Below are 16,434 nucleotides of genomic sequence, written 5' to 3'. Positions count from 1 at the left end.
TGGTAGGGTCGCTTCCCTGGTGGCTCAGCAAGTAAAGAATCTGCCTGCAATGCAGGAGACCCCGTTCGATCTCTAGGTCAGAAAGATCCCCTGGAGAAGGGAATGGCAACCCACTCCAGTATTCTTGCTTGGAGAATCTCATGGACAGAGGAGCCTGGTAGGCTACCATCCATGGGGTCACAAAGAGTTGGACACAACTGAGTGACTAACAACACGTACCCTGGCAGGGTCATCCCCTGTACCAACATGCTTCACGGTGGAGAAGGAACTTTTGAAGACAGTGAGCCTTATGGGATCTCACTTGGTGCCCACTTGGGGTCTCTTTCCTCAGTCTTGAAGTGGTGTGTGTTGATGCCTCCTCCTCTGCCTCAGTCCCCAAAGGGGTGAGGGTGCCTTGAGCTCAGCCCTAAATAGCTGGTGCTGAGGAGTCAGTGGATGCTTCACATGCCATCGTAATGAGAGGGTGTGCATGTGGCACCTTGGGGCCCTCCGGGCTAGAGGGAGAGGGAGCCTCTGCAGTGGGCCTTCCTCCATTGGCACTGTCCTCATCGCGGCACTGGGGAGACTGCCCGTTGGACTCATGTTGGAGCAGCTCCTCCAGCATGAAGTGTGGGTACTTGCACTCTTCTGAGGCCACAGAGGTCAGCCCCAGCACTCTCCCCAGCCCTGAAGGCTCTGGGCTCCCTGGCGCTGGGCCAGCATAGTCTTGGGGTGGGGTCCGGGAGGGATGGCAGCAGGGAGAAGTCAAGGCCGGGAGACGGAGGCGGGGGCTGCGGTGGCCTGCGGTCTCCTTCCCTGTGCGGATGCTGGGGGCGTGGCTTCCATAGCCGGCGAGGAGTGGGCTGGGCAGGTTAGCTGGGAGTGCGGAGCGGCAGTGCGGAGCCGCGGCGGTGCACTGCGGAGCCTGCCAGGTGGGCGCATTCTTGCAGCCAGGTAGAAGCTGGGCTGGAAGGAGAGGTTTCAGGCCCCAAGGTCTGGAGGGAGGGGTCTCTGGTTGAGTCAGGATAGGGGCTCTTGGATGGACTCCCCTCCTTATCATGGAGTATGGGGGCCCTTGAATTCCCAGGACCTGACCGGTGGCTCTGAGGTCCTGGAGGCGGCCAGGGGCTGAGGGGAGCTGTGGGTCTGTGGTCAGTAAAGGTGCGGGCCCCCACCTGGCTCTCTGGGTCGGGGCGAGAGGGCAGCTGGTGGCGCTGCTCTGCGGAGAGGTGGCTCCTTGGAATGGAGGCTGGGCACGGGATTGGGGGAAGGGCAGCCGCAGGCACAGCGGGAGAGGCCGCTAACCAACCCCCTCTGCTCGGGCTGCAGGTGGCAGATGTGGGGCGCATGTGGGGCAGAGGACCCGGCCTTCCCCTGGCTGAGGCGCTATAACGGCCCCTGCCCTCCTTCTGAAGGATGTCGGAGGCCCGGCCCCTCAGGACGCAGGGCAGTGACGCTGCCGGTGCGCTGGAGCGGTGGGGGGCTGCGGGAGGGCTCTGCTCCCCTCTCTGGCCCGAAAGCCGGGAGTTTGGATTTCATGGGGGAGAGATCGGCATATCAGCGCCTGACTGGGGCCGAGGAGGAACCGCAGGTAAAGGGGCAGCCAGATAGCCGGGACCCCGTCGCCTGCTGGTGAGCTAAGGGCAGCCTGTCAGCAGTGAGGGGTGTCTTTGCTTCTGGGCCCCAGGACAGATCCTGGGGGCTAGGAGGCCGGGTGAAGAAGGGTGGTGTGTTTGTGTGTGGGTTAGGATGGGAAAGTCAGTAGTGGTGAATTCCTGTTGCTGACATCTGCTTCAGTGTCTCTTGAGTCCTTAGGACCCAATTAAGCTGCCCTTTGGGCTTGCCTTAGTGCTGCATGGGAGCACTGGAAGCGCTGCCAAGATATGGATTTAGTCTTACACGGACACAGAGTCCGTGTGCCTGGACATTCCCTCTTACTGGCTTTATGAATCTGCATATTAAGCCAAATGTCCCTGTTTGCTTTGGAAAATATGATCAGGGTGTTTATGGGTCTGCCTCCCTTACCCTTGGAGATCAAGCACTTTCTCTCTTGGCCAATAGAGGGCAGTCACCGACAGGACAAAGCTGGGGAAGAAGGGTGCTGTTTTCCAAGGCTGGGAGAAAGGGGTCCAGAGCTGGTCTGAGCTTTGACCCCTGACCACGCTTTGCTTTTCTTCACAGCCTCCTACAGCTGGATTGCTGAGCAAGTTGTTGAGGCTTGTTCTTACCTGACTTGCAAGGGGAGAATCAGGTCTGGGGTTCCAGTGAGTTTGGGACACATCTTTCTGGGCGGTTGTAATTTTCAATTCGGCCCTTCCAATCCAGTAGTTCCCCCAACTTTCGACAGAGGGAGTGATCCTGCTTAAATTGTCCCCTGTAAGTCAGGTGCCTGGGTCTCCTTCAGAGTGGTGCTTGGTGGGAGGAAGGTAATAGGTTTCTCTGTGCTGTGGGCATTGTGTGCCAGAGTTTAGGGGAAAATTAGCTCTAGTGTGACCGCGACCTGACCTCCTCTTGTCCATTAGCTGTGATTCCATTCTAAGACTGGTGATTCACTGGGACCCAGGAGAGGCTGCACCTGGCTGGCATCATAAGTGTTGGGTAGTGGGGGATGAGAGGGGGATGGGAAAGAGGGACTGATTGCTGGGGGTGTCCCATTCCCCCTCCCCCTGCCTTGGGTCCAATCAGGAAACGTCTGTGCCTTCAAGCACCTCCTTGCCAGGAAGGTCAAGCACTGAGAGAGAGGCCCTAGAAAGAGCCTGGGATGCTGACTCCCCAAAACTCTCACTCCAGCTGCCTATTCCACCAGCCAGCTCGGGCTCCCAGAACTGGTGGCCAGCTGGAGAGGGACAAGAGAGCAGTGTGCAAGAAACAGGGGCTCCCCGGGCATGGCTGAGGGTGGGGGCTGAGGGAGCCTGAGAGAACTTCCTGCAGCTGTCAGGTGTGTCTGGGGGCTGTAGTGAGGGGGGTGTAAGAGCAGCTGGCATCCTTGAGGAGGGCCAGAGGGATCAATTGTCAGCTCTAGGAACGTGGGGGGCCCAGGGGGGTTGATGGAGTGACGCAGTTCCCTCTAGCTGGGGCTGTGTCTCTGTATGTAGGTGCTGTTCAGGAGACATCTTATAGCCTGGAGTCCTATAGTTTTGGGGTGAGCCATCACAGGTTTTAGGGGCGTATTTGTTTTTTTTGAGGGGGCTTTGGATCTTGGCCAGCTGGTCTGGGGAGGCGGCATCCTGGGTGATGTGCATAGCAGACAAGGGAACCCCAGGGGAGGGGGTGGAGATTCCTCACTGTCCCCCCCACCCCCACCCACCCTTGGCTGGACTGCCCCACTCTGGCAGGCTGCCAGACTCCTATTTCCGTCGGGCACCAGGGTAACAGGGCCGCATTAGGGCCTGAGCCAGGAGACGCCCAGCCAAGGCTGGGGCTGGGAGATGGGGGAGGGTCTCTGAAGGATCTGCATGCAAGGTCCAGGATTGACTTTCTGGTGTCCAGGCCCCCTCACTAGCCCTCAGAGCCCCCACACAAGCACATATGGGGGCCTCTTTGTATATTGCTGCTTGATTGATATGGCCCCCACCCTAAAATCCCAGGAGTTGTCTGTGACTATGGGGGCTGGGGTGGAAGCCAGAGACAGGGGGCCTTGTGTATGTGGAGGTGGGGGGGGCAGCGCGGGTGGCTGGGAGGAAGAGTCCCCCCATTCCCGCCGCCTTCTTGGCAGTGATTCAGAAAGGTCCTTTTTCAGCCAGTGTCAGAGCTGCTCAGCTGGGGAGGGAGGGAGGCGGAGGGAGGGCGGGCAGTTGGGTGGGGGAGCCCGGGAGTAGGGCTGAGCTGTGACCACTGCACTGGAGAGAAGACAGAGAGACAGGACAGAGGACCCAGGCTACAGCCACCCCAGAGAAGAACTAACTCGCTCCTGCCAGGCTGTCCAGCTGTGGAAGCAGCTGTAGAGTAGGGCAAAGGGGACCACCCTATTTTTCTGCTGTATTCACCGCTCCTGGTGTGGGCTCTGGGGGGCCTCTGGGGCAGACCTCTGGCTAACCTCCCTTCTGGGCAGTACCTGCAGTTCAGGAGCTGAGACCACTGCTCCCCATCCCCCCCCACTTCTTGGGCCAGAGCCCCGGTGACCTGGTCAGGGTGGGTCCGCCTCCGTGGAGATGCCAGCAGCTCGTCGGTTCCCGGGCCTCGAGCTCTCGTTCCCTCTTCTAGCCAGACTCCGGCGGAGACTGTACACAGTGAGTGGGGGGCTGGGGGCGGGAGTGGACAGCCGGGACTGCATCAGCTCGTCAGAGCCAGCCCTGCACTGCGGGCCAGCGAGCAGGATGGGGCGGGCTCGACAGGGGCTCAGGGCTTCTCTGCTCCGGCGGCTGCGTTCTTGGTGACGAGTGTGTCAGAAAAGTGTTGTGTGGGAAGTGTGTGTGCCAGCCACGAGAGCTACACGTGTCAGACACAGGTGTGTAGACTGGGCTGTGCTGGGGGAAGCAAAGACACGGGCTGGTGGTGGGGTTTCGGGGGAGGACTTGTCCAGGGTCACCCTGGGCTGGGGGGTAGAGCCAGGGCTGGGACCCTGGCTGCGTTCTTCTTTTCCCCGGGATCCCAGTGTTCTCTCCCATCTTCCCACACAGGCCCCCCCACGCAGAGCAGCCCTGTTCCCAGGGTTGGGGAGCAGGGAGATTTGTTAGCTGGTGTTTCAGGAAAAAGGAACAGGCCAGACTGTGCTTTCTCAGAGACTTCTTCAGGGGAGGGGCCCCTGGGTCTCCCCCAGCCCTGACCACACAGGGCAGTTCTTTGAGCTGTTCTCAGGAGTGGCTGCCTCCTGCCCCCAGGAGTGTAGGGTTGCAGGGCCTGGAGCCCTGGGACTTGGGGACTGGGGAGGATGCGATGGGGGTCTTCAGATCACCTGCTCTGGTGGCCAGCCTCATCTTAGGCTCAGCCGTGCAGGGGGTGGGATCACTCTGCTCCAGGGACCAGGTAGTGATGATGGAGGCACAAGCTGGCCTCCTCTGGTCACTCCACAGAGAGACACTGCCTGGGTTAGTGATTTTCACAAGGGTCCTTTGGCGTTTTCTTCTGGAAAGAAGTGGTGCCCTGTTCTCTTTAAGTCCATACCCCCTTGTTTGTAATGGATGGCTTTGTTGAGGATAAGTGAGTTAATCAGCTAAGTGCTTAGAACTGTGCCCAGCATCTGGTTAACTGTAGTTGAAGTGTTAGTTATTTTTGTTTTTCTTAAATAAAATTAATAGAAATACAGCCTGTTTATTCTGTGTGTAGGAGCACATGCCTATGTGTGTAGTCAATCAACATAATGCCTCCTGTAATATAAAAGAAAACTGAAAGGAAATCAGTTGTAACATCTCATATATTCTACTATGTGAGTGCAGTGGGACAGTTATGAAGCAGTCAGATGCTAAGACCTCAGGAAGAGCCAGCATGGAGGCAAAGATGTTGTCAGGCAAGTGCTGACTGAGAGGAGACATTTGAAATAGTAAGGATGGGCTGTCTGCAGTGACCTCTTTCTGAATGGTGGACAACCTCTCAGCTCCAAACAAAGCAAAAGGCCAGTTTCTCCTCAGTTTAAACAGCAGTTCCATTCTAGGAAAATTCAGTCTATATTAAAATTGCAAAAATATTTTCTTGTTCATGTGTAAAATGGAATTTGATTCTCTGTTCAGATGATTTTAAGTTTTTCACCTGCATAAATTAAGTTGTATGGGATTTGGGACTGTATGAGAATCCCAGCCACCCATTCACTGCCACTAGCGGTCCCCAACATATTGACAGCCAGACATGTTCTCTAAGGGGGCTACCCAGCCCTCCTGAGAACCATGTGGGTGAACAGTTAGGGCTTACAGTTTGGAAACCCCCTTCTGGGCCGCCGCCTTGGTGGAGGAGCCAGGGTTTGAACTGAGGGCGTCTCGTTTCTGTCCGTGGCTCTTTGTACTGCCCAGGGCTGCCTGGGAAAGTCTGAGCTCCTGGCACTGGGCTGGCAGCTCCGCTGGGAATTGTGGGGGCAGGAGGCTTGCCCTGGGCCCGGGCTGTGAGCTCCTGCTCTCCCAGAGTGACCTGAGAGGAGAGCTGGGGGCACAAGCCTGCCTCCCAGTGGGGAGGAGGGGTTCTCGGAGCAGCTGGCCTTTGCCCTGGTGCCTGTCTTCTTCAGCGGGGATTGAACGCAGGTCAGGGGTGGGCCAAGCCCTCAGCTCTGAGAGGGTCTTACTCAGACCAGGATGGGTTTGATGTCTGATGAGTCAAGCTGCCTAGCTTTGTGGGTGCCGCTGGCCTCATTCTCTGGGCCCCAAGGAGTGTAGGCCAGAGCCCACTCCCTGGTGGCCCTGTGCCTGACTGTGACCTGCACGTAGTTTTGTTTGGCCAGCACAGTGTACACACGTGCTTGCGTGTATATACTTCAAACTTGAATTAGTTGACATAGTTCAGAAGTCAGGAGAAAGATCTAATGTCAAGTGTAAACAAGGAACAGAATGGTGTGGGTAATGGGTGAGTATGTGTGTGGGGGGAAAACAAGTCTGGAAGAATGGGTAAAAGTCATTAACGCAGCTGACTTTGGGGAAGGGGGTGAGGTGGCTGTGCAACAGGTGGGGATGAGACTTTATTATGGCTTCTGTGTGCCTTTTGGTATTTCACATGTGCCTTTATTACCTTTTCAAAAAATTTTAAAAGATATTTACTTGGCTATGTCGAGTCTTAGTTGCTGCACGTGGGATTTTTGTTGCCCTGCACAGGCTTCTCTCTAGTTAAGGCTTAGCTGCCCCACGGCATGTGGGATCTTAGTTCCCTGATCAGGGTTTGACCCCGAGACCCCTGCCTTGGAAGGTGGATTCTTTACCACTGGACCACAGGCAAAGTCCCTCAAACTTTTTTTAATGGTGAGATTTCACACATAGATTCCGATTTCCGGTATTTCTTTTAAAAATTGAAAAGCTTTGACACCACTGGGCCACAGCCTGTTGTGACAACTGTTGACTGTAGCTGAGCCACACTGCCTCCCTGGGCTGCGGCTGCGAGCCCGCCCCGGCCTCCACCCCTCTTTCCCTCCGACCTCCTGTGGTTCTGTGTGGTGCCTGGGGAGTGTTTTTTGGACCAGAGGAGAGGCTCCTACAATGTCAGGCATTGGGAGGAACATGCTAGAGCTCATCTAGTCCCTGTGGGGTCCCTCAGATCTGCAGAGCTCATGGATGGGTCTCAAGGGACACTGCACCGCCCCCCCCCCAAACTTTTTTAAGTAGAACATTATGAATAAGAATGTGTGTATTTTCCTGGAGACACAATCGATATTCTCATCAGATTCTTACAGAGTTTGTGATGCCAGGAGAGTCGAGCCAGTGGGGAACCAGAGGACAGAATTTGATCTCAGGTCACTCGACCACAGGTGACAGATGTGGGGAGTAAGACCCTGACTTCAGGGCCCGGGCCATGTCCCAGGCACCCCAATTCTACCCCTGTTGCCATAGGAAGCAGGGCATGGCTGTAGGCTCTTACCACGTACGGCTGTTCTGGGGAGCAGGAAGGGGGTTTGAGTACTTCCCTGCAGCACACAGTAGGATGTGGGTAAGCCCAGGGCAGTAGCAGGGCCGCATGTTACCTCCCTTCCTTCTGCAGTCCCTAAGCAGCTCTTCTGTTCCCACAGAGGCTGGGGAGCAGCAGCATGCAGCCGGAGGAGGGCACGGGCTGGCTGCTAGAGCTGCTGTCCGAGGTGCAGCTCCAGCAGTATTTCCTGCGGCTCCGCGACGACCTCAACGTCACCCGCCTGTCCCACTTTGAGTATGTCAAGAACGAGGACCTGGAGAAGATTGGCATGGGCCGGCCCGGTAGGTGGGGGTGTTGGCCTCGCCCATCGTCACCCCATGGACCAGTTACCTTGTTTGTCCTTAGAACTGCCAGCCTCGTGGAAGAGCCCTCCCTGCTTTGTTCCGTGGAGCGGCAGAGCTGAGAGCTCTCGCTGCCTCTCCAAGATCCGGCCCCCTACCTCCCCAGGTGGGGCAGAGGGGTATCAGTAGACGCTGTGCACGATGAGTGTGCAGTGGTGAAGGTGAATTGCAGTTGGAGGAGTCTGACTTAAATTTCCAGCTACTCAGGATTAACTACACACTGAATTTTGTTTGTGCAGACATAGGTAGGCTGTATTTCTTCCATCTCCTCCTCATTTGTAAATGTAGAATTGAGTCTGTGCTTAACACCCGGAGGGCTAGTGTCTGGAGGTCGATGGAGAAGAAAAGATAAAAACCCTCAGATGGATTGCTGCCTTTCTCCTGATCTTTCCCTTTCTCTCGTCTCTCCTACAAAGATCAACAGTTCTATAGGCTAACTTCCCCAACCCGCCCCATGTGTTTAGCCTTAAAGTACTGACTGTAGCTTCTGGAAGTCATGGTGTTTCTTGTTTCATTAGCAACTTTTTAGTGCATTCAGCCTAAAATAGCTAAATAAGTGATAATGTGAGAATTTAAATACTGATTTACGCTGCTTGTAGCCTAGAGAACTGACAGTTAATGCCAGTAACATAATACAGTTTTATGGGTGAAAAACTCAAAATTGAAGAAATTCTGTCCATTACCTTGACTTAACTATTTTTTCTTGAGAGTTGACATAAGAGTACTACTGTTCAATTTAGAGAGTTGACATAAGAGTACTACTGTTGAATTTTGGTGGTTAAACACCTCCATCCACTTGGAGAAGAACTGCCTGGAAGTGGGATGCAGCGCCCATCTGGTTAATGGCGGCCGGCCCCTGGTTGGTGGGGATGGCTTGTTCCCTTGGCGTCGCTGTACTGCGCAGTGTCCTCCCCCCAGGAGGACTGAGGAAGCAGCCTCTGTAGGGGTATGAGCACCTTAACAGCATGGGTTCCCCTTCCCCCCTGCCCCGCAGGCCAGCGGCGTCTGTGGGAGGCCGTGAAGAGGAGGAAGGCCATGTGCAAACGCAAGTCCTGGATGAGCAAGGTGGGTGGACAGGGAAGGAGGCGGGAGTCGGGGTTCATCGGGGCGCCTCTGACGTCACCTGGGAGCCTTCCCCCGTCCCTGCGGTATAATCTCACACTTGGTACAGACCTCCTCCTCCGGGGTCTTATCAGGCAGGGTACTTGCAGAGCTGCCTGGCTAAGTGTCTGTCTCCGCTGGAGACGGTGCTGAGTGGCCTGTGTGCAGCCTTGGCTCCACATCCTCTTCTGCTGGGCCGTGGTGCCGGGCATGGAACAGGCGCTTGTTGACAAGTGCTCTGTAACTTGAGCCCTTGCGCTGTGTTGGGGCCAGTGTCCAGTATGGGGCGGTGGGACTGTCTGGACCCAGGATGGCTTTGCTTCCCCCCTCCCCCACCTTCCTAGTCTGTGGGGGGTTTCTCTGGTCTACTGGCCTCCCTGACAGCTTCCTTCCCCAAGGCCTCCCCCACCCCCTTGCTCTAATTTGGGTCTGTGGAGTGGTGAGTCCCAGGTCTGACTCAGTGGAACTTTGCCCATTGTCTGGAAGACAATGCGAGAGGAAATGAACCAGCCGGGCCTTCCCACCCCACTTCTGGCCTCAGGGTTGGGTGGGGGGTGGGCAGTACCAAACAGCTGGACCTGGGATTGGGCAGCAGAGATTTCCTGGCTGTGATCTGGCAAAGGGGCTGTCTCTTGGGATCCTGTGGCCTTTTCTGGGGACACTGTCCTGGTCCCTTGCCCAGGTTTTCAGGAAGGATAAGTGTGTTGGGGCGGTGAAGGCAGGAGAGAAGAGTTGTGTGGTGTGCAGGTCTCAGGGGTCTTGGATCTACTTCCGACTCACTGGAGGTCCCTGGGCCGGTCAGTTGACCTCTCCAGATTTGAGACATGTGGTCAGTAAAACAGTGCCAGCCACACTGCCCAGCTCACCTCAGAGCCTTGGGGAGGATCCCTTGAGAAGAAAGCTGTGAAGGGCCTTGTCAGCTGAACGTGGCTTGCAAATGGAAGAGATTCCAGTTGCTGGGAGGAGAGATGGAGCAGTGGTCAGAAGAGGCCCTCAGATTAGAGACCCCTTCACCCTGTACACAAGACTCTGCCAGCCTTGGGGGCAGGTGCCCAGCTGAGCAGAGTGTGCCACCTCAAGGGCTTTGCATGCCCTGGTAGGGTGGCCATGTCAAACTGACAGAGCTGCTCTGACCCTCAGGGCTTCCCTCCTGTTCCCTGACCTTTGGCCCCTTCCCTCCCAAACTCAGGCTACAGAGTCCCTCCAACCTTCCTTCTTTCTGAGCTCTCAGCTCTGGGCCTCTCTCCAGAAGCCCAGCTGTCTTCCCAGGCCCTTCCCTAGCAAGGCCTTGCTTCATCTTCACCCCCTCTCCCCACTCCCCCCCCACCACATCACACACACACACACACACACACACACACTCTCTCTCTCTCTCTCTCTCTCTCTCTCTCTCTCTCTCTCTCTTTCACGGTCCAACCCCAGGCTCAAATTATCCTCTCTCCTGGCAGGATGAAGGGCAGCCGACTCCCTGGGGAGGGTGGAGACAGACAGCGCCAAATGGGCAACCCAGAGAAGGGGCCAGGGCTAAAAATGGACGGGAGGTGTTTGTGAGGGCCCCTGAGGCTAAAGCCCATCTGCTTGGGTGAGGGGCTGGAGTCTGTGCTGGGCAGGGGTGCAGAGAGGGACAGGTGGGGTGGAGAGGGCTGCCTGAGTGGCTTTGGGCTGTCTCTGTCCCCACAGCTGGGTGTGGAGCCACAGCAGCCATGGGCTACACTCCTGTAGTCCATTTCTGGCACATATCCTGAGGCCACACTGAGGCCGTGGGCTCCCATTTGGTGGTGTGGTCAGGAGGGGACATGGGCCTCCAGCCAGGCTGCCTCCTGGAAGTTTGGCAAAGCCAGTACCTGTGTGGAGGCCTCACTGAGGACCAAGTGGGGCAGGACGCAGTGACTGGCCCTGGGACCTCAGGCCTCCATCTGGCCCCTGACTGCCTTCAAACAGGTGTTCAGTGGAAAGCGGCTGGAGGCTGAGTTCCCCCCTCATCACTCTCAGAGCACCTTCCAGAAGACCTCGCCCACCCCGGGGGCCTCTGCTGGGGAGGGGTCCCTGCAAAGCCTCACCTGCCTCATTGGGGAGAAGGACCTGCATCTCTTCGAGAAGCTGGGAGATGGCTCCTTTGGCGTGGTGCGCAGGGGCGAGTGGGACGCCCCCTCGGGGAAGACGGTGAGTTCCCTGGGTCCTCAGGGGTATGGCGGAGGGGTAGAGGCCCTGCTCTGCCCTCCAAGGTGGATTGGTCCTCTCCACTCGGATGTGAAGGGGGCTGGGCACAGGTCCAGAGTGGCTCGCCCTGGAGTCCATGCTCAGGGTTTACTCAACACATGGGTTTCTTTTTCAGTTATAAAACTGTTTTACTTATCATAAAACTTTGGAAAGTCTTTTAAAAATTAAAATTTAAAAATATCTGTTTCCCACCACTCAGAGGAAGCTGAGTTAGTGTTTCCACCTGTTTCCCCCCTCAGGCATTCTGTTGAATTTCTTCAAGATACAAATTTCATACACAGCTTTTTAACTCTTGCCCGTTTGTCTTAGTATTGTATCTTTAAAAATTTCCCCAGAGGGATAGATAGTACGTGTGCAATAAAGCACACAGTTTTTGAGCATACAGCTCAGTGAATTTTCACATACACATGGGCCTGCGTGACTATTGCCCAGATCATGGTATGGGACGTCTCTCTCGCCCCAGGAGGCTCCTGCATGCCTCTTCCACTGGGCGTCCTCTTCCTTCAAGAGAAAAGCCACTAGTCTGACTCCTGTCACCATAGCTTAGTTTTATGGCATTATATTTAAAGCATTTTAAAACATGTTTTATTATAATATTAATATTCTATCATCATACCAGTCATCTCTTTCCTTACGGTTGCTACTTAACCTGGGCATTCCCTCACGAAGGGGAGGCCCAGCTCGTGGCCTTTGGACGTCAGCCAGCTGCCCTCCCCCTGCCAGACCACAGGCACCTGGGATGGGCTCACCCAGGTGGGCAGACCTGAGGCGGAGGAGGAGCAAGCTGGCCCAGTGGATTGGGACTGGGGTCTGTCCTGATCCCTGCAATCCCCTGTTCTGGCTAGGTGAGCGTGGCTGTGAAGTGCCTGAAGCCTGACGTGCTAAGCCAGCCGGAGGCCATGGACGACTTCATCCGGGAGGTCAACGCCATGCACTCGCTTGACCACCGAAACCTCATTCGCCTCTACGGGGTGGTGCTCACACCACCCATGAAGATGGTGCATACCGTGGGCAGAAGGGAGGGGCCTGTGGTCTTGGGCCCCCAGCCCCCCTCCCCTCCTGCTAGTGCTGCGGTCACTTCTTCCCGACGAAGGCCCTGCTTTGGTCCCCCCATGAGGCAGAGGGGTTCCCAGGCCTGCCCTGCTGACTGCACAGCCAGACCTCTCTTCCCTCTCTGGGTTCTGCTTGTGTCCTCTGGCGAAGAGTTGTGCCTATGGGTGGGCCTGGCCCCCGAGTTTAGCTTTTGGCATTGCTAACCTGAGCCCCTTTGGGTGGCTTCTCTGGGCCTCGTTTTCCCATGTTCCCTGGAGGGCGAGGTCCCTGGAGGACAGGTGGGGAAGGAGCATGGCAGTGGCAGGCCTTCAGGGGAGGGGCAGGGCTCGGCCATGCTTATGCCTCCTTCCCTCCTCCCCCGTGGCCTCAGGTGACAGAGCTGGCACCTCTGGGATCATTGTTGGACCGGCTACGCAAGCACCAGGGCCACTTCCTGCTGGGTACCCTGAGCCGCTACGCTGTGCAGGTGGCTGAGGGCATGGGCTACCTGGAGGCCAAGCGCTTCATTCACCGGGACCTGGCCGCCCGAAATCTGCTGTTGGCCACCCGCGACCTGGTCAAGATTGGGGACTTCGGGCTGATGCGAGCACTGCCCCAGAATGACGACCACTACGTCATGCAGGAACATCGCAAGGTGCCCTTTGCCTGGTGAGGGGCAGGCGCTGCTGGCTCCCAGGCCCTGGACTCCGCCATGCCCTAGTCCCTATACACCAAGGCCTCGGAGCTTCCAGGGCCTTCTGTACTTCCACTAGGCATTATGTCTTCTGGGCCTGGCTTCCCTTCTCGTGTGCCCATCCGTTCACTTGTCCATCCATAAATGCTTGAGGGCCCCTGTGGCAGGTGCTGGAACACACAGGGCTAAGTGCTGTGGGGATGTGGGAAGGCTTTTGGGAAGACCCAGTTTTTAGCTTCTGAAATACGAGAAGTCAGCCAGGCAGAAACTGGCTGGTGTGTTCCAGGCAGGGCCTTGTAGACTGATGAGAAATGTTCACCTGCACACTGGGCTGGTATCTGGCCCTGCCCTGGCCCCTTCTTGAGCTTATCCTGCGCTGAGACCATCATGGGCCTCTGATATCAGAGGTGCCCGGAGGAGCAGGGTCTCCTTGCTTTGGGGTGGGAGGAGTCGGTCCAGTTCTGCTTGCCAGAAAACCCCTCTAATCCAGGATAAATGGCCACCCTAATTAATTATTGACCTTATATTGAGGATGATCGCACATCCTGGATCCTGCCTAGTGTCCTCAAGTAATTAATAGCACCTCCTTTCATAGTCAGGCACCCTGGTAAATTATAAGGTCACTTTTTTATGCAGCCCTCTTAAAACAACCCTATGAAGTGAGCAGACTATTGTTATTACCATTTCATAGATGAGGAATGTGGGTCTTAGAGATCATGATTTACCTGGCTCCCTCCCTCCCCCACCCCCCCCCCCACCCCCCCCCACCCTCCCCACCCCCCCCACCCCTGCCCCGTTGAATGGCTGGGCCAGCTCTCCAGTCCCACAAGACATCTCTGATTCTCCCCCGAGGGCACTCCTCACTTCGGGTACACTCGAGTGCTTACCCCTTGCTGGCTCAACTGCAGTGGCCTATTTCTTCCTCGCCCCGGAGGGCGTGTGGGGACATCTGGGGACACCACTGTGCCTCTTCCCACCCTTTTTGGTTCTTCTTCAGACCCTGTCCAGATTTCCCACCCACACCTTCCTGCTGAAATGGCCTGAATCCTAGGATCCTGCCCCAAATCTGGAAATTGTCATCCTCCCACCACAATTAGAAAACAGCCTGGGATCTTATCCCCGCCCCCCTTTTGCCCCTTCTGGAGCCTCTGACCCTCCTCCTTGCCCTGCTTCCCTGTGGGAATGCCCCCATCTTCCTGCTCCAGGCTGCATGTGGACGAGAGACCTGGGCAGAGACAGTTGGGCCCACGACTGTGCACCCCGTAGTCTAGAAGGCCTGCCCTGTGCACACTCTGCCCCCAGTCCCTGCTGTGTGCCTGGCCCCTCAGGGCAACAGCATGCTTGCACAGGAGCATTTGGGGTCCACTGGGGCTGCTGCAGGGGCAAGGGTTCTCTGAGAGACCTTCTGCTTGACCCCTGTCTCTGCCAGGTGTGCCCCAGAGAGCCTGAAGACACGTACCTTCTCCCACGCCAGCGACACCTGGATGTTTGGGGTCACGCTGTGGGAGATGTTCACCTATGGCCAGGAGCCCTGGATTGGCCTCAATGGCAGTCAGGTGAGGGGGCTGGGGGGGTGCTCCCCACTGGGTGTCCGGGGGTTGATTTGATCCCTGGCTCTCTGCCTGGCCCAGTTGGAACTGGCTCTCACCTGTTGGAATCACTGGGTCCAATGCCCTGTGTCTGCCCGAACCCCTCAGAGAGCTGAGTGGGGAGCATGGCCCCAGTGGTGAGGAGCGGACCAGCCTGGCTTGCTCGCCACCCTCCTCTGCCACGGCCCTCTCTTTGGAGCCCGCAGACCTGGGAGTCAGGGTCTGAGGCCTGGGGATCAGGCACAGGTCGTCTTCGCGGTACAGGCATGGCAGACTATGGTTCTAGTGGTTCCATGACTGGGGGACAGAGAAGATGGGGGTGAAGAGCCGGGTGCTCTGCTTGTCCTTAAACTGCCCTGCAACCCCCAGATCCTGCATAAGATTGACAAGGAGGGGGAGCGTCTACCCCGGCCCGAGGACTGCCCCCAGGACATCTACAATGTCATGGTCCAGTGCTGGGCTCACAAGCCCGAGGACAGACCCACCTTTGTGGCTCTGCGGGACTTCCTGCTGGAGGTGAGGCAAGTGTGCCCACGAGGGTGGGGGTATCTAAGCAGAGGTCAGCCAGGGGCGGGCAGTGACCTGTGTCTCCCCCAGGCTCAGCCCACTGACATGCGGGCCCTTCAGGACTTCGAAGAACCGGACAAGCTGCACATCCAGATGAATGACGTCATCACCGTCATCGAGGGGAGGTAGGGAGCGTGGGGTCTGCATCCCACTGCCTTGAAGGACTCAGCCAGGAGGCATCCGGGGCCCCGAGAGCCCCTCTACCCTTCAGGCTCTTGTGGAAACACCCCGGCTCCTGCAGCGAGATGGAGGGCAGGCTTGGGTCCCCTCCTGAGTGTGAGGAGTGAAGTATGCAGGTGCCGAGGCATACAAAGGGCTTTCCCTACCTGGAGCCTCCTTCACCCTTTGCCCACTGGGCTTCAGCTGTGGCTCTGTGAGTCAGGGCCATGCTGCCACTGTGGGTAGGAAGGCGCATCAGGGCCTAGGGCCCAACTGGGGACTCGGGGGCTCCTTTTACCCTCTCCCACCCTCCTCTTCCCCTCCTGCCAGGATAAGGACTCTGGACTCTCACCTGGGTACCCTGCAGTAGCCCAGAGCAGCCCCACCTCTTCCTGGCAGCCTCTGCCCTCCACTGAGCCCATAGCTCCTTCTGAGGGCTCCTCTCATCCTCTGCTGGGACTTTTGTCCCCAGCTGTCCTCGCAGGGTCTCTTTCCTCCCTCCCCCTCACCCCTGGCAGCACGTGTCCGCCCGCAGGCGGCATCCCCTGAGTCACATCTTCTACTTGCAGGCCCCCCCACCCCCCCACCCCGCAGTTCAAGTGGGCCTGCCTTGGAGGAGGCCCCACCCACCGCTCACCCCACCCTCTGTTATCTGATCCCTGGGATGTCTGAGGAACTGACTGAGGTGGGGCCGGCTAGAGGTGCCTTTGGGGTGGGGGCTGAGTGTGGAGGAGCAGGCGAGGAAATCCCCTGGACCCCGCACCCTACGCCCCAGCTCCTCTGACTCAGAGCTGGGCAGGGATGGGGGCAGGGGCTTCCCACGGAGCACTTTCTAGACCTGGACTTCACGTTTGGGGTTTGGGGCCTTTGGAGAAACTTTGTTCCTCATGGGTGTTTGTTGAGAAGGGAGCGCTTCTAGGTCTGAGTCAGACTGATGACACAGGCCCCAGACCCCAGGCTGTCTGTGGAGGAGCGTGACCTGTACCCCTGTGGCCCCCAGCATCTTCCTCCAGGTCAGCATTCCGGCTTGGCAGTCTGGGCTCTGGAAATAGGAAGATGAGGGTGAGGGCCCTCCTGGAGGTGCAGGCAGGACCTTGGGCCGGAGTCTGAGCCTGCAGCCGTTCCCTCCTCCAGATGCCAGAACCCTGGGCCTGCACCCTCCTCTGCCCTGTAGACCCCAGGCCTTTACTTCCCCAAGGCCCTTGCTCTCAGGGCC

General features: G+C 57.2%; 1 protein-coding gene across 11 annotated transcripts in view; it reads left to right on the top strand.

Annotated features, from left to right (window-relative positions):
• TNK2 (tyrosine kinase non receptor 2) overlaps positions 1-16,434 on the top strand; it is a 40,376-nt gene that overhangs the window by 13,507 nt on the left and 10,435 nt on the right. For 4 of the 11 annotated variants that reach the window (XM_068985546.1, XM_068985515.1, XM_068985537.1 and 1 more), the window contains exons 1-9: positions 1,517-1,570; positions 7,616-7,796; positions 8,851-8,921; positions 10,899-11,120; positions 12,023-12,175; positions 12,601-12,878; positions 14,333-14,459; positions 14,862-15,008; positions 15,090-15,184. In XM_068985546.1, coding sequence (XP_068841647.1) covers positions 1,517-1,570; positions 7,616-7,796; positions 8,851-8,921; positions 10,899-11,120; positions 12,023-12,175; positions 12,601-12,878; positions 14,333-14,459; positions 14,862-15,008; positions 15,090-15,184 — 1,328 coding nt within the window. Of the gene's footprint in view, positions 1-1,516; positions 1,571-4,093; positions 4,209-7,615; positions 7,797-8,850; positions 8,922-10,898; positions 11,121-12,022; positions 12,176-12,600; positions 12,879-14,332; positions 14,460-14,861; positions 15,009-15,089; positions 15,185-16,434 lie in introns of those variants that run through there. The other 7 variants (XM_068985530.1, XM_068985507.1, XM_068985521.1 and 4 more) reach the window with 3 other exon arrangements.

Source organism: Capricornis sumatraensis, chromosome 1 (genome assembly GCF_032405125.1).
Source record: "Capricornis sumatraensis isolate serow.1 chromosome 1, serow.2, whole genome shotgun sequence".
Classification (NCBI taxonomy): domain Eukaryota; kingdom Metazoa; phylum Chordata; class Mammalia; order Artiodactyla; family Bovidae; genus Capricornis; species Capricornis sumatraensis.
This window is presented reverse-complemented; position numbering and strand designations above follow the sequence as displayed.